At 66.8% G+C, this 27,873-nt stretch overlaps 5 protein-coding genes across 12 annotated transcripts; 1 reads left to right on the top strand and 4 right to left on the bottom strand.

The window, feature by feature from the left end:
* Positions 1-92: 92 nt before the first annotated feature.
* On the bottom strand, positions 93-3,532 carry LOC142823830 (rho-related GTP-binding protein RhoU-like). The gene is made up of 3 exons (XM_075915401.2): positions 3,236-3,532; positions 2,246-2,304; positions 93-1,892 (listed from the first exon to the last, which is right to left on the bottom strand). The coding sequence occupies exons 1-3, from the start codon at positions 3,438-3,440 to the stop codon at positions 1,452-1,454; spliced, it is 705 nt and encodes a 234-aa protein (XP_075771516.2). The 5' UTR covers positions 3,441-3,532; the 3' UTR covers positions 93-1,451.
* A 1,691-nt stretch (positions 3,533-5,223) lies between these two features.
* On the bottom strand, positions 5,224-7,185 carry MIA (MIA SH3 domain containing). Its single transcript, XM_075915028.2, has 4 exons — positions 6,776-7,185; positions 6,395-6,528; positions 5,633-5,743; positions 5,224-5,425 (listed from the first exon to the last, which is right to left on the bottom strand). The coding sequence occupies exons 1-4, from the start codon at positions 7,011-7,013 to the stop codon at positions 5,402-5,404; spliced, it is 507 nt and encodes a 168-aa protein (XP_075771143.1). The 5' UTR covers positions 7,014-7,185; the 3' UTR covers positions 5,224-5,401.
* A 1,590-nt stretch (positions 7,186-8,775) lies between these two features.
* SNRPA (small nuclear ribonucleoprotein polypeptide A) lies at positions 8,776-11,965 on the bottom strand. Of its 2 annotated transcripts, none has more exons than XM_075915026.2 (7): positions 11,807-11,965; positions 11,032-11,129; positions 10,584-10,756; positions 10,290-10,466; positions 9,868-10,041; positions 9,446-9,534; positions 8,776-9,308 (listed from the first exon to the last, which is right to left on the bottom strand). In XM_075915026.2, the coding sequence occupies exons 2-7, from the start codon at positions 11,102-11,104 to the stop codon at positions 9,149-9,151; spliced, it is 846 nt and encodes a 281-aa protein (XP_075771141.1). In that variant the 5' UTR covers positions 11,105-11,129; positions 11,807-11,965; the 3' UTR covers positions 8,776-9,148. The 2 variants fall into 2 exon arrangements, with proteins under 2 accessions (XP_075771141.1, XP_075771142.1); XM_075915027.2 differs by lacking the exon at positions 11,807-11,965 and adding an exon at positions 11,731-11,752.
* A 196-nt stretch (positions 11,966-12,161) lies between these two features.
* On the top strand, positions 12,162-18,835 carry ACTMAP (actin maturation protease). Of its 3 annotated transcripts, none has more exons than XM_089769905.1 (6): positions 12,183-12,679; positions 13,500-13,568; positions 14,615-14,739; positions 16,119-16,303; positions 16,775-16,845; positions 17,344-18,835. In XM_089769905.1, exons 1-6 carry the CDS (start codon positions 12,399-12,401, stop codon positions 17,903-17,905), a joined length of 1,293 nt encoding a protein of 430 aa, XP_089626031.1. In that variant the 5' UTR covers positions 12,183-12,398; the 3' UTR covers positions 17,906-18,835. The 3 variants fall into 3 exon arrangements, with proteins under 3 accessions (XP_075771139.2, XP_089626031.1, XP_075771138.2); XM_075915023.2 differs by having other exon boundaries at positions 12,194-12,679; positions 16,119-16,248; positions 17,344-17,845; XM_075915024.2 differs by lacking the exons at positions 16,119-16,303; positions 16,775-16,845 and having other exon boundaries at positions 12,162-12,679; positions 17,344-17,845.
* Positions 18,827-26,552, bottom strand: ITPKC (inositol-trisphosphate 3-kinase C). Of its 5 annotated transcripts, XM_089769906.1 has the most exons (8): positions 24,999-26,274; positions 23,558-23,694; positions 22,632-22,731; positions 22,240-22,453; positions 21,776-21,980; positions 20,998-21,099; positions 20,150-20,221; positions 18,827-19,833 (listed from the first exon to the last, which is right to left on the bottom strand). In XM_089769906.1, the coding sequence occupies exons 1-8, from the start codon at positions 25,129-25,131 to the stop codon at positions 19,630-19,632; spliced, it is 1,167 nt and encodes a 388-aa protein (XP_089626032.1). In that variant the 5' UTR covers positions 25,132-26,274; the 3' UTR covers positions 18,827-19,629. The 5 variants fall into 5 exon arrangements, with proteins under 5 accessions (XP_089626032.1, XP_075771140.1, XP_089626034.1 ...); XM_075915025.2 differs by lacking the exons at positions 23,558-23,694; positions 24,999-26,274 and adding an exon at positions 26,488-26,552; XM_089769908.1 differs by lacking the exon at positions 23,558-23,694 and having other exon boundaries at positions 24,999-25,140.
* Between the last annotated feature and the right edge of the window lie 1,321 nt (positions 26,553-27,873).

Below are 27,873 nucleotides of genomic sequence, written 5' to 3'. Positions count from 1 at the left end.
AGCTTGCACCCTATCCCATAATGCCCCTTTCAAGCCACACGTGAGACCCCCCCCCACCCTCCCCCCACAACAGCTCCTGGGGGAAATTCCTGCAGCGCCTGCCCGACGCAAAGAGATTTTATTGGTTACAGGCATTTTAAAGAACAGACGGACGCACAGACGGACGGACACCTCCCCCTCTCCCCCGGTGCACTGGGATCAGGAACCAGGAGCCCAGGGGCAGTTATGGGGGATGAGGGGCAGTTCAGTCATACCCCCACCCCAGCACCAGCTGGAAGGACCATGCTGGGTGGGGGGAAGAAAGATCACAGTCCCCCCCTTCCCTCCAGAAGGCAGCCTGGTTCCTGCACTCCCTCCAGGGGATAAAATCACCTTTTTGCTCTTTGCCGGCTGTTTGAAGGCAGCCCCCCACCCCCACAGAGCCCATACTGGGGGGGGGCACTGCCCAGCTAGACCCAGCATGGGGTCCCCCACAGTTCTCCAAGGGGAGGGGCGCTGGAGGTGTGAGGGCATAGCTGGTGCAGAAGACCTAGAGGCCACAGGAGGAGGCTGAAACAGGGTGGGGGGGACCCCTGGGAGAAACCCCCCTTTTGGCCAGAGACGGTTTAGACTAGTGCAAAAATAGCAGGGGGGGGCAAGTGAGGTGCAGCTCCCCCCACCCAGAGGGAAACTCCAGTCCCCGGGCACAGCTGGCTCCAACCGCCCACAAGCAATGTCCTGGCAGGGGAGGGGCCAGCTAGGGAAATGGGGGGGCAGAGCCCCCTGCAGCACAAGCAGGATGGGTGCAGTTCAGGGCCCCTCCCGTACCCTGGCCAGTCCCCCACAAAGCCCGCAGCAAGGGGGGGTTACCAGGACACTTGGGGGGGGCTGGTTCTGCCTCATCCCAGTCCAGCAGGGCCATGCCCTGTGCAAATCCAAACCCTCTCGCAAAGGGGCGTTCCTGTGGGGGGGGGGGCTGCCGGCTCTTCCAGCCCCCCCCACACTGACCGAAGGAGGGATCCAGCCCTCAGGGCTCCCTGAGACAGGCTGCCCTGCATGGGGCACTTGCAGGGTGAGATTCTGCCCCCCCAGCACGGAACCAGCCCCTGCTTTGAATTCGGACCTCGGGGGTCTCTGTGCAGCCATGGACGGGGGAGGCACCCAGGGCCCATGACACACGTGGCGGGGGGAGCTGCCCTGGAGCCTGGCACAGCCCCCCACAGGGGACAGGGATTCGTTGCACACAGCTTGCCACCGAGACTCCCCCCTCCCCAATGTCACTCCAGTCCTTGGGGCGAGAGTCCTCAGCACCCTTTGCCCAGGCTCCGGGGCACCCCACAGCCAGCTGTGGGGCTACGCCGGTCAGCAGCGGCCCGGGGGCTCTTCCCTCCACGCCTGGACAGCCGTTCGCTCTCCGCCCCGCAGGCCTGCGCCAGAGGGTGGCCGTGGGGCAGGCTGCCCCACGGTCCCGGCTACCGCACACAGACGTACTTCTTCCACCAGGCCTTGGAGAGCGCCCGCACCCGGCTGGCCCGGCCCCGCCGGCCCCGCGTCTCGGCGTGCCGCAGCCCCGCCAGGATGGCCGTGTCGAACACCTCCTTGAGGTTCTGCTGGGTGAGCGCCGAGCACTCTAGGTAGCCCACGGCCCCCACTTTCTGGGCCAGCGCCCGGGCGGCCGGCTCGGGCACCGGCTTCTCCTGGCGCCGGGCCAGGCGGACGAGCAGCTGGGCGTCCTGGCGCAAGTCGCACTGGGTGCCCACCAGCAGCAGGGGCACGGCCGGGCAGTACCGGCGCAGCTCCGGCACCCACCGCTCCCCCACGTTCTCGAAGGAGGTGGGGGCCACCACGCTGAAGCAGAGGAGGAAGACGTCCGCCTTGGGGTAGCACAGCCGCCGGAGCGGGTCAAACTCGTCCTGGGAGGGAGAGAGCCCCGTGAGCGCCACTGGCCACCCCCGCACCTGCCCAGCCCCCATGCTGGGGGGGGGGCGGGGTCGCCCCGGTGTCCCCGGGGGACGGGAATGGGGGCCCAGAGCGAGAACCACCTTGCTCAGGGTCACAAGTGAACCTGGAAGTAGAAACCCGCCCCCACGCCAGTGCTCTAACTACTAGACCCCACTTCCTCCCAGAGCAGGGAGCTGCAGGCTGCCAGGGAACCACCCGGGCACGGCTGGCACCTCGCCCTGCACTGCTCTGGGCTCGGGCTGGCCGGAGGTGCGAGGGCTGGGGTGGGGAGGGGGCTGAGCGGCACTGCTGGCTGGGCTCTTACCTGCCCCGCTGTGTCACAGAGGTGCAGCCTCACGGGGGTGCTGTCCACCTGCACCACGGCTGCAAGGGGGAGACCGAAGGGACCGTTACCCCCGTAGCCAGACCCCCTCCACCACACACACGCCAGGGGCGTGCCGCTGCACACAAGCAGGTGTCACGCTGCTGGGAGAGCACCCGCCCCCCTGCCCTAACCACTAGCCTCCACAGCCCTCCCAGGGCTAGGATAACCCAAGAGCCCTGGCTGTAACCACTACCCCCCACTCCCCTCCCAGGGCTAGGAGAGAACCCAGGAGCCCTGGCTCTAACCACTACCCCCCACTCACCTCCCAGTGCTAGGCGAGAACCCAAGAGCCCTGGCTGTAACCACTACCCCCCACTCCCCTCCCAGGGCTAGGAGAGAACCCAGGAGCCCTGGCTCTAACCACTACCCCCCACTCTCCTCCCAGTGCTAGGCGAGAACCCAGGAGCCCTGGCTCTAACCACTACCCCCCACTCTCCTCCCAGTGCTAGGAGAGAACCCAGGAGCGCCGGCTCTAACCACTACCCCCCACTCCCCTCCCAGTGCTAGGAGAGAACCCAGGAGCCCTGGCTCTAACCACTACCCCCCACTCCCCTCCCAGTGCTAGGAGAGAACCCAGGAGCCCCCGCTCTAACCACTACCCCCCACTCCCCTCCCAGTGCTAGGAGAGAACCCAGGAGCCCTGGCTCTAACCACTACCCCCCACTCCCCTCCCAGTGCTAGGAGAGAACCCAGGAGCCCCCGCTCTAACCACTACCCCCCACTCCCCTCCCAGTGCTAGGAGAGAACCCAGGAGCCCTGGCTCTAACCACTACCCCCCACTCCCCTCCCAGTGCTAGGAGAGAACCCAGGAGCCCTGGCTCTAACCACTACCCCCCACTCCCCTCCCAGAGCCCTCCAGGAGAAGCAAGGGGGGGGTCCCAATCCTGGCGGGGCGGCGGAGCCCGCCTAGAGCCCCCCCAGGGGACCTACCCGAGAAGCGGTCCAGCGCCGTGGGCACGTAGCGCGCCGGGTACCCGTTGGCGCTGTAGCTCACGGCCAGGCTGGTCTTGCCCACGGCCCCGTCGCCCAGCAGCACGCACTGCAGCTCCAGCCCGGCGCGGGGGGCCGGCGGGGGCTGGTGCGGGGGCACCGGGGGCGCAAGCGGGCACTCGGGCAGCAGCTCCTGGGGGGGCATGGTGCGGGGCGGGGGACTCGAACCCGTGGCGCCAGGGGCGCCCGGCTCCAAACGCTGCACCCGCAGGCGTGCGCTCCGCTCGGCGCTTTATAAACGCGGCTCATTTCCATAGCCGCGCCCCCGGCGGGGCGGGGCGGGGCCTGACCGGGGCCACGCCCTCCACGTGAGGGAGGGGGTAGCGAAAAGAGAAGGAAAGCCAGGCTAAGGGGGCCCCTGCCAGGCAGGATAGCGCCTTGCTGTGGCCTGAGCCCCCAAACTCCTTGCCCCCACATGTGGGCCCTGAGCCCCCAAACTCCCTGCCCCCACATGTGGGCCCTGAGCCCCCAAATGACATAGCCCAGGTGGCTGGTTGCGCTGTGGGGGCCCATCTGTCAATGCTCTCCCCCCCCCAGCCAATGGGGAGGCTGCCCCCCCCCACCCCATTGCACAATAGGAGGAAATGGCCCCTCTTTGCAGAGACCCAGGGGTAGGGCCTGCTCCAGCCCCGTGTGTGTGGGCCCAGCCGGGCTGCACGCTGCCCCCGGGAGCGCAAACAGGAAGGCGGCGGGTGCCGAGCGCCGCCTGTTATTGGAAACAGGGCGGAGGAGCGGGGTGATTGCAGGCCGGGGTCAAAGGGCCCTGGCTCCAGCGCGCGGTGCCTCTGTAGTTCCCGCAAACAGCCCCTGCCCTTGGCTGCCAGACAGCTCGGAAACCACGGGGGGGGTCACCCTGGAGCCTGGGCGGCACAATCAAAGGACCTGCTACAGACAAGGGGGACTGATCTCAGCCAGGACAGCAGCTGGGTAAAGAGGGGGCTGATTTGGGGGACCCGCAGCAGCCCCCATGGCAAAGGGGACCAGGCGGCTGGCTGAGCGCCTCGCCGCTGCCCTGACGTACAATAAATCCACAGCCCCCGTTTCGGGGGGGGCTGCCCCGAGTCACCAGGTGGGAGCCGCACACTCGCCCAGCCAGGGGGCCGACGACAGGAGCCAGCTGCCAGGAAGCCCCCTCCATCACCAAGACGTGGGGGGGGGGGGCACGGAGCAGCTTTGGCACAGGTTGCCAATAACCAGCTCCTGGCGTCTGCAGAGAGCAGCCCCCCGAAAGGTCACAGCCAGCCCGGGCTGCAATGCCAGGCACTGGGCAAACCCAGCACCCCACAGGAGTGAATCAGCAGGGCAGGGCCGGGGCCAGGCACCCTGAACCCCCAGGGCACCCCTCTCTGCTCACAGCCACGGTGCTGGCCCCAGGAGGGAGCCACAGGGCAGCTCAGCTGAGAGCAGGGGGCCAGAGAACGACGGAACTGGGTCCTGCTCTGGGGAGCATGTGCCCTAGATGGCATGAACAGCTGGTAAACTAGCTGCCACTCAGCACCCGTTTGCCCATCCCACACCCTGCCCGCCCTAGCAGAGATCATGGCACTAAGGCAGAAATCCCCCTCCCCTCCCCTGCTGCCCCCCTCCCCAAGCCTCAGCTCCAGGAGGCAATGCCCCACGGAGGGCGTGTGGCACACGGAGCACAGGGCAGCCGAGAGAATCTGGGGCAGGCTGTATGAGATTGCTATTTCCAGCCGGGCTCTGGGGGGACGGCCCCGTCTGCAGCAGAGGCCAGGTGAGGACAGACAGGCTGGGAACAGCTCAACACTGGGGGGAACCGCTCCCCCGTCCCAGGGGGCTATGTCCCCCCCACCCAGCAGGGCTCACTTGACAAGAGTCATGGGCTGGGCCAGCTCTGCTGGGAGCAGCCGCCCCTCGGTCCGAGATCCCTGGGGAGGAAGCAAGAGCAGGGGAGGATGGCGGCAGGGTTGCTGCATAGGGGGTTTATTTCGCACTGGCCCCCAGGCATGGGGCAGGAGCAGGGAAGCTGCCCCCGGACCAGAGCAGGGAACCGGGCGGGGGGGTTGCCACAGCCTCCAGGAAAGCAGTGCGGTGCGGGCCGAGTGCCCGGCCCTGCCCCTCCCTGGGCAAGGATCCAGGCAGGACTCACTGGCAGGAGAAATCCCATTGCTGGAAGGGAAGAGATTAGAGCCATCAGAAAGCAGCCGTTTCGGGGGCCTGGAATGGGGGGGGGGCTGGGAGCCAGGAACCCGGGAGCCTGCCCCAGTGGGGGCTTGGCCCACAGAGCAAAGGCCAGCCAGCCCCAGGGCCAGCCACTCTGCGTGGTCTCTGGGCAGTGCCCCCTCCCCCCCGCACCACCCCGGCTTGGCTACTCACATCGGTTTTGACCTGCACCTTGCCGGGCTTCAGGTACTGGCTCTCCTGCACCACGCTGCTGGGGAAGAAGCCCAGGCGGGCCGGGTGCTCCCCGTAATAATCCCCCTGCACCTAAGGGGAGGAGATGGGGAGGCTCAGCCAGGGCACCAAAGGCCCCCCCCTCCTTCCAAGCAGCCCTCCCACCCGAGAGCTCCAGCCTAGGCAGGGCAAGCTCCCCCCACCCTCCAGGGACTAGCCCCCCACGGCTCGAGACCCACAGCAGCCCCCGCTGCCCCTCCTCCAGAGGGCACTGGGCTGAGCTAGGAAGCGGTGATGGGGGCCGTGATGGGCTTAGGAAGTCAGGTCAGGCCCCGCCTCCAGCTTTCTCCTTCCCCTCCCCCCAGGACATGAAACTGAACCTGTGGAACTCCTTGCCAGAGGATGTTGTGAAGGCCAGGACATTAACAGGGTTCAAAAAAGAGCTAGATCTGTTCATGGGTGGGTCAATCAATGGCTGTTAACCAGGACGGACAGGAATGTTTGCCTGGACATGGGTGACAGGGGAGGGATCACGTGATGATTTCCTGTTGCATTCCCTCCCTCTGGCATCGGCAGACCGGTCCCTGGGCTGACCCAGTCTGGCTGCTCTTATGCCAGGATCCGATGCCCCAGTGGAGCAAAGGGAGCCACTTTCAGGGTTCTGCGTTGAGCCACCCAGTCAGCCCGGGCCCTGAGAATGCCCCCCCCCCCGGCTAGCCGCAGGGGGGGCGCCCAGCCACTCACGCTGCCGCCCCAGAACAGCCGGCCCCGGCCCTTCAGCTTGGAGAAGACGTAGACGACCTGCCCGCGCTGAATGGAGAGGAAGCGGCAGTCGGGGGCGATGTAATCCTGCACCGCCACCGCCATGGAGATGGGATCTGGGGCAGCGGGAGGACAAGCGGGTCACTATGCTGCCCCCCAACCCAGGATCCTTCCCCCCAGGCTGCCCCCCCAGCCCAGCCCTTAGCAAACCCTCCCCCGCCCCAGCAGAAAGGGGAGCAGGTAACTGGTTACTCGGTTACCCCCTAAGCATCACCCCCTTACATCCCCCTCCCCTTCCCTCTCCAGGTCCGCTGCTCCCACCTCCCCCAGCCCTGCCCCCGGCCTCGTCCGCTGGACACCTACGGCTGCAGTCCGCGTCCGCGCACAGCTTCTTCTCAGCCAGCTTGCCCAGCTGGGGGCCCCCATGGAACAGCCCCAGCAGGGCGAACAGCAGAGCGGCCTGGGCCCAGCCCCGGGCATTCGCCATGGCGGCAGAGGCTGCGGGCTCGGACGGACCCGGCTGCGCTTCTAGTCGCCGCCCTGAGCCCTTTTCAGAGGCCGTGGGAGCAGCTGTGCCGTTGCAGAGCAGGTGCCGATGCATTCCACAGAGCACCCTAGCACCTGTGGCAGGGCCACGCCTTGCCAGGCACTTAGGGACACCCTTCTGAGCCGTGGCTGGGCCACGCCTTGCCGGGCACTTAGGGACACCCTTCTGAGCCGTGGCAGGGCCACGCCTTGCCGGGCACTTAGGGACACCCTTCTGAGCCGTGGCTGGGCCACGCCTTGCCGGGCACTTAGGGACACCCTTCTGAGCCGTGGCTGGGCCACGCCTTGCCGGGCACTTAGGGACACCCTTCTGAGCCGTGGCTGGGCCACGCCTTGCCGGGCACTTAGGGACACCCTTCTGAGCCGTGGCAGGGCCACGCCTTGCCGGGCACTTAGGGACACCCTTCTGAGCCGTGGCTGGGCCACGCCTTGCCGGGCACTTAGGGACACCCTTCTGAGCCGTGGCTGGGCCACGCCTTGCCGGGCACTTAGGGACACCCTTCTGAGCCGTGGCTGGGCCACGCCTTGCCGGGCACTTAGGGACACCCTTCTGAGCCGTGGCAGGGCCACGCCTTGCCGGGCACTTAGGGACACCCTTCTGAGCCGTGGTTGCCCCAGGAGGCGATGGTCTCACCTCTTTTTCCGAGCTGTGGGTGCTCTGCTCATTAGCCGGGTGGCATCTGCAGCTTTGCTGAGCAGCTGCACAAGCACCCAGCTGCCAGCACACACAGCCGAGGGGTCCCCCCGCTGGTGCCAATCAACAGCTCACACCACTGCACTCTACACCCCATGGTGCCACATTTTAAGTCTACCCCTCCCACCGCATCCTTGTGACAACTCCAGCTTGCCAGGTGCTCGTCCCAGAGGCCGGCTGGGGCTCTGCCCTTCTCCAGCCCCACGGCTCTCCACTTCCTCTGTGGCTGCTGCTCCTGTCCACCCCAGAGGTGGCTGCACATCCACAGCTGGGTGGTGTCTTTACGCCCACACCTCAGGCCACTCAGGTCCTGAGGGGAGGATCCGGCCAAGGCCCCCGGGTCACGTTCTCTCTACCCTTCCGCGCCGCTTTTGAAAATCAGCTGGTGCCACAAACTCAAAGCTGGGCGTAAGGCCGGCCAATGACGCAGGGACCAGGGGCCGGCTGTCGGCTAACATACTGGGCCCATTGTCCCCAGCCCGCAGCTCAGAGGCTGAGGCCCAGGGAGGGGGTGGTAATGCTGGGCCCTGCCACTGTCAGAGGGAAGCACTCCTTCCCCCTCTCCCCCCACTTCAGCCCCATGGTGGAGGGAATCCAGGAGCCCCCTCCCCCATTGCTTGGTGGCAGCAGTGGGATTCTCCTTCCGCACCGCAGCCCAGCTGTGCTGAGGGGTAGGGGCGTGTCCTGCCTATAGGGGGCTGTTGGGAAGCATCTTACCCCCCACCCCTCCAGGGTTCCTCTGGGCAGCACGGGAAGGGACAAACAAGCTTTGGAGCCAAGTCACTGTTGAAGGGGACCTGTGTATGAGGTTGACCCCCCCCCCCGGCCACCAGGGGGCGCTGCTGACACTGGGCACAGCACTGGCAAGCTCCCCCCACAACTCCCAGCATGCAATGCTCCATGCAGCCAGGGGGGCACTCTAGGCTGTGTTGTAAGGATGGGACAATTTGCTCAGCCAAGACAAGCCGACCACAAGAGACTTCTGGGATACTGGTGGGGTAATCCCCTCGCCCCAGGCTGAGTGTAACTCTTAAGCTCCGCCCGGAGAGCTGCAGCTCAGGAAACTGACTCCCATGGGGTCCCCCCTGGAGCCCAGCCAAGGACACACGAGCAAGGCGGTGGGGAGGTGACAAAGGGAGCTTTTATTGGAAAGGGAGCTCCAGGTGCAATGTCTGAACAGCAGACCCTGGGTACAATGCTTCAGGAAGGTTTAGCTGCCCCTAGCCGCCCCCCACCCATTGCAGCCACCAGGGCACGGGCTGGCTCCAGGCTCCTCGCAGGCACGGGAAGACAGGCCGGCTCCGGAGTCACTTACCCGCTCGGGGCAGCCAGGCCAAACGGTGCACAAGGGGCTCTGGGGAAGGAAGGAGTTTGGGCTGGAAAACCGGCCAGCCCTGCGGCCAGACTTACCTGCCAGGGAACTGGTTTAAAAAGGGGGGCTGGTTGAGAACAGACTAACTGGGGGTGAGGGGAGCAGTCCTGGGCCCCGGGGGGCTTCATTTCTTGGCGAAGGAAATCTTCATGGCGTTGCTCTGCGTGATCTTGAAGCCCTGGAGGGCGTCACGGGCAGCGCCAGCCTGCACCTCGTTATCGAACTCCACGAAGGCGATGTCGTGCCGGCCAGGCACCAGCCGCACCTCCTTGAAACCCGGGAACCTGGGGGGCAGGATCCGGCCATCAGAGGGACAGACCCCTGGATTGCTCTCGTACCCCCACCGTGCCCACAAGCCACACCTCCCCCCCAGGGGGTAGCCCCACACGGCACGCCCAGAGGGCCCAGGCCCCGCACTCACTGATTGAAGAGCATGGAGAGCATGAGCTCGTTGGTCTCCTCCGGCAGGCTGGTGAGGAAGAGGATGTGGTTGGGCGGGTTCTCCGAGAGCTGAGGGGGAGAGAGCAGAGTGAGGCCGGAAGCCCTGCAGGGCGGCGCCAGCCAGACGCCCACAGCAGGGGCAGTGCCCAAGGCAGCCCCCTCCTCACCCCCATTACCAGGGGAAAGTGCCCCCGATCTCCATGCACCAGCGCCCTCCGGGCCTCAGCACTCCCGGCTTCTCAGCAGGGGCAACTGGCTCGGAGATCATCCCACACGAGCCTCCGAGCTCTCTTCCACTGCCCACCGCAGCCTGCGTCTTGGAGGGGAAAGGCCCAAGCCCCACGCCGGGAGGAAGCTGTGGTCCGACCGGGCGGCTCCCAAGCCGTGCTCTGTTGTACTCACCTGCTGGGTCGGCGGCATCTGGCCTGGCATCATCTGCTGAGGGGCCATTCCCCCAGGAGCCATACCCCCCGGAGTCATGCCAGGTGGGGGGATCATGCCCGGAGGGGGCATATATGGCGGCTGGCCTGCCATGTGGTGCATCATGCGAGGGCCCTGGTTCATTTGTGGCATCCCCTAGGAGAAAGAGAGAGGGAGGCCTGGCTTCACAGCAAGATCCGGGTGCAGAGCTGCCCTGGAGGCTTTGAGAGCTGGCAGCCCTGGCACTCACAGCTGTCCGCAGAAGCCAAACACAGCCAGCAGCCTTTGCATCTGGGAACAGCCTGAGACCACACTGGCTGCACAGGGAAAGGCTCCCCCATGGCCCTAGCTTCGCCTGCCAACCAGCCACTGAGCCAGTCAGAGAAGCTGCTGGTGTTACTTACAGGGACAGCTCCTTGCACCGCAGCTGACACCGGCGCGGTCGTGCCAGGCATCTGCTTCTTGACCGGGGGCGTCTCCGGGCCTTTGGGCTTCCTCTTCTCCCGCTTGCGGTCCCGCTCCACATAGGTGCCTTTCATTTTCGATATGATGTCCGAGTCCGACTTGGCGTACTGGATCCTCTGGCGGGAGATACCATTCATCAGGAGGAGCACGGCCAACCGGCACCTCTGGCCACTCCAACAGCACCCTCCAGACTGGCTCCCTCTCCAGGAGGGGGGGCAGCACGCAGCACTTACCATGGGCTTATCGTAGAAGGGGAACCCCTGCATAGACCTTAAGGCATTTGTGGCACTGCTGATTTCCTTGAAGATGACGAAGGCTTGGCCTCTCATCTTCAGACTCCGAGACACCAGGATATCCAGGATCTGGCCAAACTGCGAGAAGATGGCGTAGAGAGATTTCTTCAGCTCTAGGGGAGAGGCACAGTTAGGCACACGGATCGGACAGACATCGCTCGACCGCCACGAGGAGCTGCGCACACAGCGGAGCTGGGGCAAAGCAAGCAACTCCGGTGCACACCTGCCACACCAAAGAGAGGGGGTCAGTCCTCCTCAGCCAGATGGCACCGGGGACGGCCAGGGATTAGAGCCCCTGCCTCCTCCGAAGTACGCGCCGTGGGTACCAACCCCTCAGCCCACCCACACGGCCAGCCCAGGCCAGGAACGCCCGCGGGAGTTGGCTCACCATCCTTCTTGATCTTCTCGTTGAGATTATTGATGTAGATGGTGTGATTGGGGCGGGTTTCCGGGACAGCCATCCTAAGTGCTTCGCAACCACGGGGTCTAAGGAGAAGAGACAGTCAACGGAGACACCCGAGCCATGGCGATGCAGTTCCCCAGGCCACAGCAGCCCCATGACGGGCGGGGGTGGGGGGGGTTTGGCTCCAGGGGTCATGGCCCCAGGAGATCCCCATGGTGCCCATCCAGTAGCTGGAGCAGTGGGATCCCAGCAGGTCAGAACTTGCACAGGTGTGATGCGCGGGTAACGCCCCCCCCACCCCCCTGCGGAGGGGTGTGATGCGCGGGTAACGCCCCCCCCACCCCCCTGCGGAGGGGTGTGATGCGCGGGTAACGCCCCCCCCCACCCCCCTGCGGAGGGGTGTGATGCGCGGGTAACGCCCCCCCACCCCCCTGCGGAGGGGTGTGATGCGCGGGTAACGCCCCCCACACACCCGCTCGCTCACTCCTGCCTGGCCCAGCCAGCACACACAGAGAGCATGGGCCGCATCTGGGGTCATGACCTCACCATGGGGGGGGCGGGTCAGCACGTGGCTCTGCGCCCGGGAGAGACCCGGATGTAGAGACCACCCCCCCCCCCCGGGAACCCCACCCCCTCGGAAAACGCCCCCTCCCCCGCCAATACCGCCCCCTCCCCCGCCAATACCGGGCTGCCCAGGCCGGGCCCGGCCCCGGCTCCCGACCCCGCGGCCCGATGGCCCGGCCCCGCCGCGGCCGCTCACCGATGGAGCCCGATGGAGTCCGCAGGCCCAGGCCGCCCGCCGCCGCCACACGAGCCGCGCCGAGAGCGCCGTCCGCGTGGGCCAATCAGCACCAAGCAGCCTCGGCCTCACCAGCCTATCCAAAACCGCGCCCTGCCAGCCCCGGCCAATGAAAGGACGTCGGCCCCGGGCCTGGGAGCCAATCCCGGCCGTGCCGCGCGCCTGGAAAGGGACCAATCCGCAGGGGCGAGCGTGGCTCGCCCGCCTAAGCCGGGTAGTCGGCAAGGTAGCTCCCGCCCCCTGAACGGGAGCCGGCCATTGGCTGAGAGCAGCTGTCAGTAGCCGCTGTGGCTCTGCTGATTGGCGGCCTTTGGCGCGCGCCCCGGAAGGAAGGGGAGACACAAAGGAAGCGGGTGTCCAACCACGTGACTAGACTCGCCCGACCGCAGACCTGCCCCGCCATCGCCTTCTTGGGGGGGCACCTGACACCGCCCCCGGTGGCGACCCCTGACCCCTCCAAGCCAGGCCCCCCCTCCCCCCGCCCGCCAACTGACCTCTGACCCCTGGCCTAGTTGCGCCCTTTGACCTCCTGCTGCCCCCAGCCAGGGCGGGGATGGCCCATAGGGGTGGGGTGCCTGCCCCTCCCCCACCCAAGCAGGGCCCTGCCCCTCCCCCACCCACTCTAACCCCCCTCCAGGGCCCTCCCCCCACCCCCCAGCCCGGCCCTGCCTTGCCCCCTCCCCCGCCGCCTCCCCCGCTGCCCCCCCCTGCTCAGTCCCTGCCCGTGTGCGGGGTCGACAAGGCCAAGTTCTTCAAGGCGGCCCTGGAGCGAGCGGCCCCCGCGCCCGGGGGCAGAGACGACGTCCGGGAGCTGCTGAGCCGCAGGACAGCCAGGTGGGGCCCCGCCCGGTCACCCCCCCGGGCTGGGTCCCGCCAGTCTCGCCTGCTGAGCCGGGCCGGGCCTGGGTGGGCGACCCGCTTGGTATTCCCAGCGCCAGGGGTGCCCGTGCTGCAGGGAGCGGGTCTAGGGCTCGGCAGAGGGGCACTCTCTCGGCAGCGCAAGGGGGCATTGTGGGGCAGGGAGCAGGGCCGGGGCTCAGCAGAGGGGCACTCTCTCGGCAGCGCTAGGGGGCATTGTGGGGCAGGGAGCAGGGCCGGGGCTCAGCAGAGGGGTACTCTGTCCTGGCAGACAGGGCTGACGCTAGGGGCTGATGTGGGGCAGGGAGCAGGAGGAGGGGACGGCATCGGGGGTGGGGGGGAGGCGCTCAGCTCTGACCCCAGTTCCCCAGGATGGCTATAGAGATTGGTGTGTTGCTGGAGGTTCCCGTAACTCTAATGAGACATAGATGTTCATGCCTGGTCTCTGCTCTTTGCTCCAGAGCCCGGGTGTGCTGAACTCCAGTGTCCTGGCCAGGGCCTAATTGGGATCATTCCATTTTGCTTCCCTAAATTCTCTTGCCTGGCCAACTGGGTACAGGACCTTGGGCCACTTCCCATCCCATAGTGGGGCTTGGCTGTGTGGCCGGCCGACAGTGGCCACATCCCACCCCGGAGACTGCCGCAATCCCTGCAGCAGGTGAAGTCAGCGCTCTGCTTAGTTCTCCCAAAAGGAGGAGACATGATCTTCACATTAGTCATGCGTAGGGGCCCACATTGGGGAAGAGGGGCTGCGGGGCAAACGGGCAGTAAGAGCTTGTTTGGGTCTTTCTTTCAGCTTTAGCAGGCATTTAAAGTGGCTTCTGTACAACAAGCCGGTGCCTTCCTTAATCCAAGAGGGACCTCAGTGAGTATTGCAACCACGGGCAAAGGAAGAGGGGAGGGGTTTACACATGGACTTGCCCCGCCCAGGGAGTAGGACAGGGGTCCCAGTCCTATGGAGCCACAGCTTCCCCAGCTGGCATTTACTCCCTCCCCAAAAGTTGCCAAGAGCTGTTCTGTGAGCATGGCAGGGCGAGGAGCATAGGCCTGGCCAGTCTGAGCTGGCAGGGAGCTGGCTGCTGTTACACACCGGTTGTGTTACGTCAGCACCTAGGACTCCCAGCCACGGACTAGGCCCCTGTTGGGCTGGGTCCTGTACAAACATCCTAAAAGACCGTCCTTGCCCCAGAGCCGTGCACTCTCGGGCTAAGATAGAGCCAGTCCGTGGAGACAGACAGAGCACGGAGTGATGGGAGACCAGGAGACCATGCCAGTGTAGTGGCCAGGGGTCTCCGCACAGCGGCGGTCTAATCTCCGTGAGGTGTCTTGGAGGTGTCCCAGCAAAGGAGAATTTCCCAGAGCGCTGCTCAGGAGGAAGAGGAGGGAGCCGTGTGGATATTTACGGGGAGCTCCGCTCCAGCAGTGGGTGAGAGTTCAAAAGGCCGGGGAAGCATGACTCGCTGTGTCAGAGGGAAAAGGAGCATGAGAAGGTAGCACAAGGTCTGACGAGTTGATCTAAATGTAACGTCCCACTCGGGGGCAGTCCTTAGAACTGTCTGGCCTCTTCCACCTTGAGCAAGCATCCCCAGACAAAGCGGCTGCTCCCCCTAGCCCCCGCTTGGGGGGGCGAGTGGCAGCCTCCGTGAGTTGTACCTTGCACCTTGGAGAGGAGGAACGACGCCAGGAGCTGGTGTCTGTGGCCAGATGCTCCCATTAGATCATATCATAGCCCCAAGGGGAAGCGAGAAATGTGGGGAGGCCGGGAACAGGAGGGAGAGGAGGCCAAAGGACACGGTGACCCAGGGAAGCATTCCAGGGTGGACTGTGCTGCAGAGAATTACCTGTCTTTGAATCCAGCTCAGCCTGGGGACCGGGCTCCAAGCAATGTCTCTTCTCCCCCTCCCCCTCCAGGTGCGGGCTGGTGGCACTGTGGATGGCAGGCTCCCTCCTCGGTCTGTCCCAGGACGTCTCCCTGGAGAGGATCCTGCGGGTAGCGTTGGAGAGAGGCTACACCGCCCAAGGGGAAATGTTCTCAGGTCAGTGGTCACAATCGCCCACGGCAGGTTGGGGGTTAAAAGGTTCCTCTTTGCACTGGGCTGGGCGCTGGAGGGACTGTCCAAAGCCCGTTCCGGGCTGCGACTGGGTGAAGAAGTCAAGTCCCCAGAGGGCCCCGTCACCGGTATGTGAGAAAGGGCCCCAGGGGGCCATGGGAGCTCTGCTCTCGCCATGCTGAAATTCAGACGTTGCTGGGAGCCGGCCGCCTTCCCGGAAGGGCTGCTTTGGGCTCGGTGGAGGGAAGCTGGGGCCCGCGTAACAGCCTGTGCTGGACCGGAGGTCAGATCCGATGAGCGAATCGTCGTTTACTCTGAGCCCTGCCTTCTGCCTGGCTGCGGCTCCCGGCTCTGGCCCTCCAGTGAGGTTCGTTTGCTTGGAAACTTGCAAGCGCCTTGGTTGGGAAAATCCCCACGGCCGGGCTGCTAATTTCCCGGCCGAGGCAGAAGGCCCCTCTGGGAGCCGCGTCTGGCTAACGCCGGCCTCGGGCAGAGATCGTGAGACTCTCCTACGCCCTCAGGGCTGGGGACTCCCCTTTGGCGCTTTTCGGGCCCTCACTGTCCAGCCTGCCTGGACACTTCTGCTTTCTTTGAAAGCACAAGATCCCTTGGAATCCCGGGGCTGCAGGAGGTGGGGCTTTGTCGGGAAAAACACCAGCTCTCCTTGGCAAGGCTCCCGCATGCAGGCCCCAGCCTGGATGAAGGCCCCGGTGCCGGGTGACAGCATGGTACGTCCTCTCTGATTCTCGCAGGGACTGGTAGGATCAGCTGGCCCCAGCTCCTGTAGAACAGGGGCTACAGGCCTGCCCTGAATTTGCTCCTGGGTGAATGAAGCTGATCTTTCCAAACGCCAGCCTGTCTGGGTCTAAACGGCTCCAGCGACAGACCCCACCGCAACCCTGCCAGTCGCAAATTCCCCTCCCCATTATAGATCTCTGCCCGCTTCCTGTCTGAATTGGTTTAGCTTCGCCTCCCAGCCCGGGCTTGTGTTAGATCTTTGCCACCAGCCCTTGGAGATCAAATTGCCGTTGCCCGTGTCAGATCACATCCCCCGCGGTGGGTTTCTCTGGCGTGCCGTTGGGGCGCTGCTTAGGGGAGCAGAAAGCCGGGGATCCTGAGCCAAGCTTGGGCTGTGCAGCTAGGGGTGGGCCCAGGGGTGGCCCTAGACTAGCTGCCAGCAGCTGGCGCCCTAGGCAACCCATGCAATCGGCACCTCCACCTCCAAACTCCTCAATGATCTGGCGCCACCATTTGGCGCCCCATTTAACTTGGCGCCCTAGGCGACCGCCTACTTCGCCTATATGGACGGGCCGCCCCTGGGTGGGCCCGAGGGCAGCTTGAATTCCTGTCCCTGCCTCTCCCAGCGGCTGACATGGCCCAGCTGGCCGAGGAGGTGTTCCCGTGCCGGGCAGAGCTGCTCTCAGGAGGCCTGGAGGGAGAGAACCAGGAAAGGATCCTTCGCCATCTGACTGCTGGCTGCCCCCTTCTACTGCCGTATCCTTCCCTTGAGAAGGGCGGGTGTGGCCCCAGCGATGCCCCATCTGTGCTGGTATCCGAACCGCAGCTTGCATGGGTGGGTGGGACTGGTGGGGTTCAAATCCCCCCGGAGAGCAGGCCCGGTGGTGTCATTTTAAAGGCAGATGCAGCTGCTTCTGGGGTGGGACGTGGCCACCATGTCGTTCGTCTCCTCTTCCTGTGGGGGCGGGGGAGGTTGAATGGGGAGCAAGTGCGTTTCGCTCTCCTGGCAGTTAAATACACCCCCCTGCCCACCCCGCCCCCTTCTCCTGCCTGTACCCTGCCCGTTGGGGGCAGGTTCTGACAACAGCAGATTTCAAGCTGCAGCCCCTCTCCAGTCAGAGGGGTTTAGCGTCTCCTCGCCTGCTTGTGCTGCCATGCGTGCCCAGGCGGAGCGGGCAGGAGCCGGGGGCCCAGAGCCGGGGCAGCCTGCTCTCCCTGCGTGCCCCTTCCTCACCGGCCCACTTGCCGCGGTTCCCTTGGCAAACCTTAACAGCCGTCCCAGCTACGACGAGGACTCCAACCACGAGCCCTGCCGGAGGCGCGGCTTCAAAGCCCACTGGGCCGTGGTCTCAGGTAGGGCCCAGCCCCCGGGGGACGCCTGGCCCCTGCGGGAACAGCCCCTGGACTCTGGTGCGCAGGGCTCAGACCCCTCACTCCCAGGCTGCTCTCGGGGTTGTGAGCTTGTCCCGACGCCACCCCCAACTGCCTCACTGGAAGAGCCTGGTGCCCCCTGTTTCTCGGCTGGGGCTGCCCAGCCGCTGGGGGAAAAGACCAGCTCCTAGGGGAGCTTCCTGGGCGCAGGGAGAACGAAGCCACGCAGGTGAGTTGGCCTGGCTACACATCCAAGGCTCACCACCAGGGGGCGGCTGGTGGCCGGGCATGGGGCCAGCCCGCAGAGTTCACAGGGGGCCTGACTTGGATGCTGCCTGCCCCCGCGACCCCTAAGTGTCCCGGATCCCCGTGGGGGGCTGCAGCACCAGGAAACGGCAGTTACTTGCGGCTGGCTGCTCCGACAGGACACCCACGTCTGGGTTCCCAGCATGAAACTGACAAGTTCCTCTCCCCCGTCAGGAGTCCTGCTGGGCCTCCAGGCCAGCGCCCTCTGCCCAGCCTGCCAGGAGGACGGGGAGATCTCCGGCCTCTTCCACCCCGGCCCAGCCTCCCCCCCGCCCAGCCCGGAGCACGTGGCGGAGATCTACCTGCTCGCCAAGCAGGGCAAGAGCTGGCGCCCCCAGCTGTGGCGCTACCAGCAGGCGCACGAGAGCAACGCCCAGCTGACGGACTTCTGCCCCAAGCGAGCGGGGGATGGCAAGGTGTACGTGGTGCCCGCTGGCGGCGTGAGAGCCGGGCTCTGCGGCAGGACCGTGCTGCTGTACCCCAGCACCACAGAGAGCCCCCTGGCCCAGCTCCCCCCTGCGGTGGGGCAGTAGGAGCACTGGGCAAGGAATCTGTACACGTGCCCACCTGCTACAAACGCCCTGGGGCCTGCCCATGCCATGACGGGCAGCGGGGCCTAGTGGGTGGAGCCCTGAACTGGGCTTGGGGCCTGGCTCTGCCTCTGTTTCCCCTCTGCAAAATGGGCCTCGAGCTGGGCATGGGGAGGGGCAGGAGGTACAATATTCAGCCCCACTGAGGAGAGGGTCACTGGTTTAAAGTGCTGGATGTGGCCTCTTCCTCCTGTGCCACAGGAAGTGCTGCGCCGTGGGAGAGGGACGGCTATTTTCGGTCCTTCCTGGAGGAACTGCCCCTCTCCCACTCAGTGACACATTTTCAGATGTCCCAGATTCCCCGGTGCGGGGCTGCAGCACCAGGAAACGGCAGGTACTTGCGGCTGGCTGTGAAAATAACTTTGCGCTTCCTGTCTACTCTCTGCCCCCTCCAGTGGTAGCTCTTGAGAGATGGGACTGGATCTCGGGGCCCGGATCTCAGCCCCACTCCCGGGCAGCTCTTGGGGTTATGAGCTTGTCTCGATGCCACCCCCAACTGCCCCGGTCTGGGCAGTGCCTGGACTCCAGTGGCTGGGCCACAGACGGCCCGACGGGCCCTGATCTCGGCTGGGGTCTGGGTGGCGCCCGGCCCGATGGGCCCTGATCTCGGCTGGGGTCTGGGGGGGCGCCCGGCCCGATGGACCCTGATCTCGGCCGGGGTCTGGGTGGCGCCCGGCCTGACGGGCCCTGATCTTGGCCGCGGTCTGGGGGGCGCCCGGCCCGACGGGCCCTGATCTCGGCCGGGGTCTGGGTGGCGCCTGGCCCGACGGGCCCTGATCTCGGCCGCGGTCTGGGTGGCGCCTGGCCCGACGGGCCCTGATCTCGGCCGGGGTCTGGGGGGCGCCCGGCCCGACGGGCCCTGATCTCGGCCGCGGTCTGGGGGGCGCCCGGCCCGACGGGCCCTGATCTCGGCCGGGGTCTGGGGGCGCCCGGCCCGACGGGCCCTGATCTTGGCCGGGGTCTGGGGGCTCCCGGCCCTACAGTCTCAGCTCTCTACAGCTGCTGTCATCCCCCTAACTCGGGAACTTTAACCACATCCAGCACACGCGCAATAAAGACAAAGGCTGTTTGCTTTCTACCATGGGCAGGGTCTGTTTATTGTGACAGGCTCCTGCCCCAGAGCCTTTGCCGTGGTCCCTTGGCCCAGCACCCCTTCCCCTCTGTGGGGGGGGGGGCGAGCCCCATGCCAAGAAATGAGCCAGAAGGGTTTATAAATAACAGAGAAGGGGCTGACGGCTGGGTCCTGGTCTGCCCGCAGGGGCTCCGGGGTGCAGCAGTTTGCAGGGGGGCTCCACTACCAGTTCTAGGTACGCCCCCAAGGCGCTGGGCCGCTTCCAGTGTAGCATGTAGGGGACCAAGTCCTGGGTTCCAGTCCTACGTGAGCCTCTGTGCCTCAGTTTCCCCTCCTATCACTGGTGGGGAGGCCTTTGACACAAGCTGGCAGGGATCAGGGGCTGGGAGACCTCGACCTTGAGAAATGAACCTGAGCGGAAGGGCAGAGGGGCCCAGAGGAGCCACCTTTGGTTCAGTTCTGGCTGGTTGCTGCCGGGGCCCAGCGCTCAGGATCGCTGAGCCGCTGCCCTCCGAAGCGCTGGTATCTGCCGGCCAGCGCCCGTGTCTCCGGGGTTGCCTCGCCCTGTAAAACGGGTCCCTCGAGGTGCGCGTGACGGGTGCTGCTCTCCCGGCCGAGGTGCCCTCCCCGAGGGCAGAGCTGCCGGGAGCGGCCGTGCCCATCCCAAAGCAGCCGGCTGGGGCGTGGGGGGCCCCCCAGTCCAAGCCGGCCCGCTAGCGTGTCTGGCTGTTTACAGACTAGGCAGGCAGGGCCCGCCCGCTGCCCAGAGCCGGTCCGGGGTGTCCGCGGGCGCCCGGCTCACTCCTGCGCCATGGTGCTGAAGATGGCGATGAGATTGTCCAGCCCCCAGAGGTAGCCGTCCTCCCGGTTCCCCTCCACCCACGGCAGCCGGTGCGTCAGCGTCTGCCCCCCGGCCAGCGGCACCGTCTTGCCGAAGTCGATCATCCAGACCTTGGCCAGCCCCGTCTGGTCGTGGACGAAGAGCAGAGAACTCCCCACCACCTGCCGGGGGGGCAAACAGAGCTCTGTGAGTGTGGGGCTGGACGCAGGACGCCGGGGTTCTGTCCCCGCTCAGGGAGGGGAGGGGTGCCTAGTGGTTAGAGCAGCGGCTGGGAGCCATAGGAGGAGGGCGCTCTGGAACCCAGCCCCTCCAGGCGCATCACCACGTGGCCGCAGGAGACCAATGTCCTTCCCAGAGACCCAGGGCTGCCAGGCCCCAGCCACGTGTGGGCAGCAGCACAGACCCCGTGTCCTGGTGCGCATGCCCTGGGGTTGGCACAGAGCACCTCCCCCAGCCCCACACCGAGCCAGAACCTGCCTCGTGGGTCTTGAAGAACTCCGACTGCTCCAGCGCCGCCCGCAGCTCCTCCAAGCGGCCCAGGTAGCTTCTCTGGGGAGGGAGGGGAGGCAGGGGGTGAGGTGGGGTAGCTGGGTGAGGCCAGCAGGGTGCTGCGGGATCTGCCCGGCGTGCCAGTGGGATCTAGCCCGTCTGGGCTCTGGCCGGGAGGGGAACGCAGCTGGCGCTGGCAATCCAACAGGGGCACTCTTGCCTGGCAGGTGGGGCTGCCCCCAGGGCCCCATTGCTGCAGGGAGCAGATGGGGAGCCCAGCAGGGGGCGCTCTTCCCTGGCCAGGCTGGCCCAGGGGTAACACTAGGAGGTGCTATGGGGCAGTTCAGTAGGGGGTGCTGTGCTGCAGCAAGCAGCAGGGGGCGCTCTTCCCAGGCAGGAAGGTCTGACCCCAGAGCAGCACTAGGGGGCTCTGTGAGCCAGGAAGTGGGGTGGAGACTTGGCAGGGGGCGCTCTCCCTGGCAGGCAGGGTGGCACTAGGGGGCGCTCTCACCTGGAAGTCAGGGTTGCACTAGGGGGTACTGTGGGGCAGGGGGCTTAGTAGGGGGTGCTCTCCCCTGGCAGTGAGGGGGTGCTGCAGGGCAGGAAGTGGGGGGCTCAGCAGGGGGCGCTCTCCCCTGACAGGCAGGACTGGCCCCAGGGCCACACAAGGAGGCCAATGGTTGAACAAAAGCCCCACAGATTTCGGCCAGCTGCTGCATCCCACCCCAGAGGTGGCTGCATCGCAGCAGCAAAGAGCCAACTGCCCCCCCCAAGCGATTCCGCCCCCACCCTCCTAGCCGGGACCAGTGGCACCGACAGGGAGCCCAGGTTCTCACCAGGATGGTTCTGTCGCCAGCCACGAAGTCGGCCAGAGCCTCAACCACCTGCTCCGGCAGCCGTGTCTCCTTGAAGTTGGTGCTGCAGGTGCCGTCGGCTTTCTGGGGACACAGAGACCCGTCTGCCCGGGCAGAGCACGACCCGTGCGCCCCAGCCAGAGCGGATCCCCCTCCCCAGACGAGGCACCCCCAGGCCGGCTGTCCCTCCCAGAGGTGGGCCCGACCCAACTGCCAAGCCTGCTACCTATCACCCAGATGCGACCGCATTCCCTGCCAGGCCTGCCCCCAAACAGGCCTGCTCCTTCCCCTGCCAGATGTGTGACCCCGCCCCCAGCCAGGCCTGCTCCTTCCCCTGCCAGATGTGACCCCACCCCCAGCCAGGCCTGCTCTTCCCCCTGCCAGATGTGTGACCCCGCACCCAAACAGGCCTGCTCTTCCCCCTGTCAGATGTGTGACCCCGCCCCCAGCCAGGCCTGCACTTCCCCCTGCCAGATGTGTGACCCTGCCCCCAGCCAGGCCTGCTCCTTCCCCTGCCAGATGTGACCCCACCCCCAGCCAGGCCTGCTCCTTCCCCTGCCAGATGTGTGACCCCGCACCCAAACAGGCCTGCTCTTCCCCCTGTCAGATGTGTGACCCCGCCCCCAGCCAGGCCTGCACTTCCCCCTGCCAGATGTGTGACCCCAGCCAGGCCTGCACTTCCCCCTGTCAGATGTGTGACCCCGCCCCCAAACAGGCCTGCCACTCCCCCTGCCAGATGTGACCCCGCCCTCAGCCCCACCTTGATGCCCTCGATGCGGAAGCCCAGCGTGGCCGTGGAGCTGAGCGACTCCCTCCACTGCATGTAGCGGGGCTTGAGCACGGCGCGCTGGGCATGCTCCTCGGGCGTGGGGGCCCCCGGGTTCACCGCCACCATCTTCTCGTACATATCGTGGCGCAGCCGGGGCTGCTGGCGGGCCTCCCGCAGCTCCTCCTCCAGGTACGTCCTGTGGGGCAGAGTGAGGCTCAGCGGGGGGCTCACCCCACACCTAGACCCGGGCTGCTGGGGGCTAGCACACCTGGGTTCCCTCTCTGAGACGGGAGTGGGGGCTAGTGGTCAGAGCTGGGGGGCTGGTTGCCAGGACTCCTGGGTTCCCTCTCTGGGAAGGGAGTGGGGGCTAGTGGGTAGAGCAGGGGGGCTGGGTTCTAACCGCCTGCTGCCCCTCGCTGAGTCAGCCCGCCCCTGCCCTGCCGCCGGGCTCCCACCTGACCCCCATCTTGCAGTCCATGATGGAGGGCGCCTCGAAGCCGGCCAGCAGATCCTCCATCTGGTTGTAGCTCTCGCCGTCCTGCTGGGCCGGCCCGAAGTAGGCGGGCACGTGGGGGCGCAGCGAGTCCTGCATGAGGCACTGCAGACACCACTGCTCCCGCGCGCAGAACTTCTTCAGCACCCGCCCGTAGGCCCCGGCTCTGAAGTTCCCTGCGGGGGCAGAAGGGGGCAGCTGCTGAGAGGGGAGCCCGGCCGGTGCCCACAGGACACACGGCGCCGTCGGCGCCCCGCGGCCAGAGGGGATGGTCCCCCCGTCCCTCCCCCGCAGAGCCACGGAGGCTGCTGCCGGCCCCTCCCCTCACGGCTTCCCCTGCCCGCGGCCCCTCACCCGCATGGCCGGCCAACTGCACCCAGGGGTAGCGCTTCTTGAAGGACACAACGAAGGGCGACCAGTGGACCATGGTCTTGAGTTTCTTCCACGCCTTGGCCTAGAGAGAAACAAGGAGGCGGGGTCAGCGCCCGGGTCCCTGCGGCAGGGCCTGTGCAGCCGGCACCACGGTGTCACCCGGAGTGTGAGCGGGGGGGACAGGTGAAAGTCCCAACTGAGATCAGTCCCGGCTGAGACCAGGGCCCATCGGGCTGGGCACCGCCGCGATCTGGGCCCCAGACCCTAACTGAGAGACCCTCCCTGCCCCATAAGGTTAGTTCTCCCCACATTACGGATGGGGAAACTGAGGCGCTAGGGGATGTACCCAAGGTCACCCAGCATGCCAGTGGCAGAGCTGGAGAAAGAACAAAAAAGGGGGTGACTCCTCCCCCTAACTCCTTTGCAGCAACCACTAGTCCCCACTCCCTTCCCAGAACCAGGTCCCCGGCTCCCTGCCCCCCACAAGCATGGCATACAAGTGGGATCAGTCTGACCCCAGTTATGGTCTAGCTCCTCGGCCAGGCCCACCCCCCGCGGGCAGCCTCCCTGCAGCCCTCTCTGCACCGGCCCTCCTCGGGGTCTGCCCGCCGCCGGCGCCCGGAGCCACAGGGCATGGAGGGTTGTGTCAGGCGCAGCCCCACACCCACACGCTGGCTGTACAGCCACCTCTGCTTGGCACAGCCGGAGTCCCCAGCCCCCCGCACGTGGACTTTCACCCAGGGCAGAGGCTGCTCCCGGGCTAATGACGCCAGCTAATGCTGGCACCAGCTGCCTACGGAGCTGCTGAGATCGGCTCCCATGCTGGCCCCTCTGGTCAGGGGCAGGCGTCAGGCCGGCCCCTCGCCTCCTCCCCCAGCCCCTGCTCCGTCACCATCGGCTCCAGGCACCTGTGGGAGGTCCAAGCCTGGGCGGGCCCCGGGAGAGGGGCCAGGACTCCTGGATTCCTCTGGGGGTTTCTCAAGCAGACAGCCCAGCGTGCGCTGCAGCCAGGGTCCAAAGCAGCTCCCGCTGCCCCAGCGTCCCCCTTTAAATAGAAGCGCGTCCGCAGCAGCCCGGGCTGAGCGCCGAGAGCTCCCCCGCCCCGGCCTGACGCACATTTTCCATCCCAAGCGCCTTGCGGTTTCTTGCTGACTCTGCGCGAGGCGGCAGAGAGGTGCGGCTGTGGGGAGCGTCAAGCCACAGCAAAGCCGGGGGGGAGGGGGGGGTGATCGGGGACAGGTTGGCCTGGCTGCAGACACAGGAGAGCCTGGGCCAGCAGTGAGGGCACAGGACTGGAGTTGGCACTGCTGGCTCTGCCACTGATGGATGGGTCAGCCCTGGGCAACTCCCTGCATCTCCCCCATGTCCCAGCTCCCAGCAGGGACATGGGGAGAACAACTTGCTCTTTGTAGCTCTGAGAGGGTTCAGTGCCTGGGCCGATGGGGCCCCGATATCGGCCGGGGTCTGGGCAGCGCCTGGCCCGATGGGGCCCCGATCTCGGCCGGGGTCTGGGCAGCGCCTGGCCCGATGGGGCCCCGATCTCGGCCGGGGTCTGGGCAGCGCCTGGCCCGATGGGGCCCCGATCTCGGCCGGGGTCTGGGCAGCGCCTGGCCCGATGGGGCGCCGATCTCGGCCGGGGTCTGGGCAACGCCTGGCCCGATGGGGCCCCGATCTCAGCCGGGGTCTGGGCAGCGCCTGGCCCGATGGGGCCCCGATCTCGGCCGGGGTCTGGGCAACGCCTGGCCCGATGGGGCCCCGATCTCAGCCGGGGTCTGGGCAGCGCCTGGCCCGATGGGGCCCTGATCTCGGCCGGGGTCTGGGCAGCGCCTGGCCCGATGGGGCCCCGATCTCAGCTGGGGTCTGGGTAGCGCCCGGCCCAACTTGATCTCGCCTGGGGTCTGGGTGGCGCCTAGCCTGATGGGGCCCCGATCTCAGCTGGGATCTGGGCAGCGCCTGGCCCGATGGGGCCCCGATCTCAGCTGGGATCTGGGCAGCGCCTGGCCCGATGGGGCCCCGATCTCAGCCGGGATCTGGGCAGCGCCTGGCCCGATGGGGCCCCGATCTCGGCCGGGGTCTAGGCAGCGCCTGGCCCGATGGGGCCCCGGTCTCGGCCGGGATCTGGGCAGCGCCTGGCCCGATGGGGCCCCGATCTCAGCTGGGGTCTGGGCAGCGCCTGGCCCGATGGGGCCCCGATCTCGGCCGGGGTCTGGGCAGCGCCTGGCCCGATGGGGCCCCGATCTTGGCCCGGGTCTGGGCAGCGCCTGGCCCAATGGCAGCCCAAATTTAGGATACTATCAAGGTGCCCCTCTCACGCTCTCCCAAACAGCTACACGGCTGGGTCTCGCTTACCTGGGAAAGCAGCTTTTAGAGAACCCCCGGGAAGCCAGTCTTCACTGGATCTCCAGTCCACATCCCAAGCTGCCCGGCAAGTAATTCCCCAGCACCTGCCTGCGCAACCCCGCCCCCCCCGCCTGGGTGGCATCAGGGCAGGGCCCAGAGTCAGAGACTTGTCATGGGAAGCGGAGGCTGGGGCGTGCCAGTGTTTCTACCCCCACAGGTTTGTCTGCTCTGTACGCGGGGGCGGCATCCAGGCTGCCAGCCCCTTTCCTGTTCCCGAGAGCTTCTGAGCCACCTGTGCCACAGGGAGCATCGCCCAAGTGCAACAGGTGGGGAAACTGAGGCACGCAGCAGGGCCACCCTTTGACAAGCTGCCGTAGGCCGAACCCATGGCCTGGGGAGGCTGGCCCTGCGGCGGAGGTGATGGGACAGAACCCAGGAGATCTGGGTCTGCCCCGGCTCCTTGCATGACCTTGCTCTGTGACTCAGTTTCCCCCTGGCAAAGCGGGGATAACGCTGCTGATTAGCTAGCTGCAAACGATGCCCTGTCACCAGCCTCGCCCTGACCGCTGCGAGGCTCCGCACCGCCCCACAGGGCGGGGGAACCCAGGCGTCCTGCTCTGAATCACTAGGCACCCCCGCTCCTTCCCCATTCACACCCCACTGAGCCGGCAGCCCTCTGAGCACCTGCAGCTAGGACCTGCCAGCTGGGGGCTCAGCATGTTGGCCATGGGGCAGTGGCCAGGCACAAGGGGGCAGCGGGTTGTTTATGCTGGTGGAGCATGGGGGCTAGAGGAGCCCACCCCACTCCCTCCACCGCCCATTGGCCTGCCCCGGCCCAGCACCTGCTCTGACCAGTGAGGGCACAGGGGCACCCAGCGGAGGGTGGGACCCAGCAAGGGGGCCTTTGCTCCCTGCCCCTTGGAGGCCTGGTTCCAGAGGGGGGGAAGGGAGCCAGGACTCGTGGCTTCTCCGCAGCTCCGGAGGGGAGTGGGGCCTAGTGGTTGGAGCAGAGGCTGGGCTCCCTAGTTCCCATGCTGGCTGTGGCGGGTCGATCCCTCCTCAGCTTTCGTGGGGCGGAGCTGGCGGGGGAGGGGCAGTCGCTGTGTGTGCGGGGGGGGGGGATGTTTGCTGCCCCTCCCAGCCCGGAGCGCTCCCCCCGAGGTCGGAGGCGAAGTCCCCCGCCCCGCTCAGCGCTCGCTGCGCAACCCGCCCCGAGGGGCGCAGAGCTGAACGGCCAGGGCCCCCCCCATGGGCTGCTGAGCGGTCAGACAAGGGGGGGGTCTGATTCCTCTCCCCCCCCCCCCGACAAAGAGCAGCGCCGGCCGGAAACAACTCACCGGGGGGGGGGCGTGGCCGCCGGACACCTGGGTCCTTTCTCTATGGGGGGGGACGCCTGGGTCCTCTCCCGGGGGGGGAGCCCGCTCGCCTGGGTCCTCTCCCTGCGGGGGGGGGCGTGCCCGGCTGGAGGCCCCCCCATCTCCGCCCCGCGTGCACCTACCCGGGCGCGGCTCCCGTCCCGCTGCTTCATGGCTCGCGGCGCTGCCTGAGCCGCCCCCTGGCAGCGGGGGGGGGGGGGGGGGAGAGAAGGCGGAGGGAGGGGGCGACGCCGGGGGTTGCCAAGCAACCGAGCCAGCTGGCCAGGAATTTTCCATGACACCCACAGCACCCACCCGGAACACTGGGCACCCCCCTCCGCGGAGCTGGCAGGACTGGGACCCTGCCCCCACCGGCAGCCTCAGTTTCCCCAAATAACAACAGCTCCGTGGGGGGAGGGTTTAGCCCTGATCCCCACTGGGTCTGGGCAGCGCCTGGCCCCCCCCCGATCCCCACTGGGTCTGGGCAGCGCCTGGCCCCCCTGATTCCCACTGGGTCTGGGCAGCGCCTGGCCCCCCCCCCGATCCCCACTGGGTCTGGGCAGCGCCTGGCCCCCCCCCCGATCCCCACTGGGTCTGGGCAGTGCCTGGCCCCCCTGATTCCCACTGGGTCTGGGCAGTGCCTGGCCCCCCCGATCCCCACTGGGTCTGGGCAGCGCCTGGCCCCCCCCCCCCCGATCCCCACTGGGTCTGGGCAGTGCCTGGCCCCCCTGATCCCCACTGGGTCTGGGCAGCGCCTGGCCCCCTGACCCCCACTGGGTCTGTGCAGCACCTGGCCCCCCCGATCCCCACTGGGTCTGTGCAGCGCCTGGCCCCCTGACCCCCACTGGGTCTGTGCAGCACCTGGCCCCCAGCTCCCATTTCTTCTCTAACCACTAGACCCCACTCCCCTCCCAGAGCTGGCGTGGAACCCAGGAGTCCTGACAGCCAGTTCTGTGCACTTGCCATGAGACACCACTTCCCTCCCTTAGCAGAGCAGAGAACCCAGGCATCCGGGTGCCCCACGCTGTGCTCTAACCACTCACCTGCCCCACCTCTCCCCTGGACATGACCTCCAGCCACTGGGAGGTCATAGTCCCTGGGCAGAACAGACCCCAGGCCTGCTGACTGCGGGGCAGTTGAACAGAGAGCGGCATCGCTGCGCACCAGGTGTGTTTCCTTTCCAGCCTGGCAAGTGACCCTCCCAAGCTTCCCGTCACTCACGGGGGGGGGGGGGGGGGGGCGTCTCTCTTCCCGGCTGGCGGGGGGAATTTGCCAGCGCTCTGTCTCACTTTTCCCGCTGCCCAGGATGTTTTATGTGGGCCGTGCAGCCAGCAGTGCGGGCGGGCGAAAGGGGAAGCAAACCCAGTTTAAAAGGAACCTGGCAGCGTGTGGGGGGGGCACGCTTAGGAGTGAAATGTGGAACTTTGCCTGGACTCGATTGCCTCTCTCGAGCCAGGGCAGGAACCCAGGAGTCCTGGCTCCCCGCCCCCAACCCTCTAACCACTAGTCCCCACTCCCCTCCTAGAGCT

The sequence above is a fragment of the Pelodiscus sinensis genome, chromosome 18 (genome assembly GCF_052426305.1).
Source record: "Pelodiscus sinensis isolate ZL-2025 chromosome 18, ASM5242630v1, whole genome shotgun sequence".
Taxonomy (NCBI): Eukaryota; Metazoa; Chordata; order Testudines; family Trionychidae; genus Pelodiscus; species Pelodiscus sinensis.
Note: the sequence above shows the minus strand (reverse complement) of the source record. Positions and strands in the feature narration are given on the sequence as shown.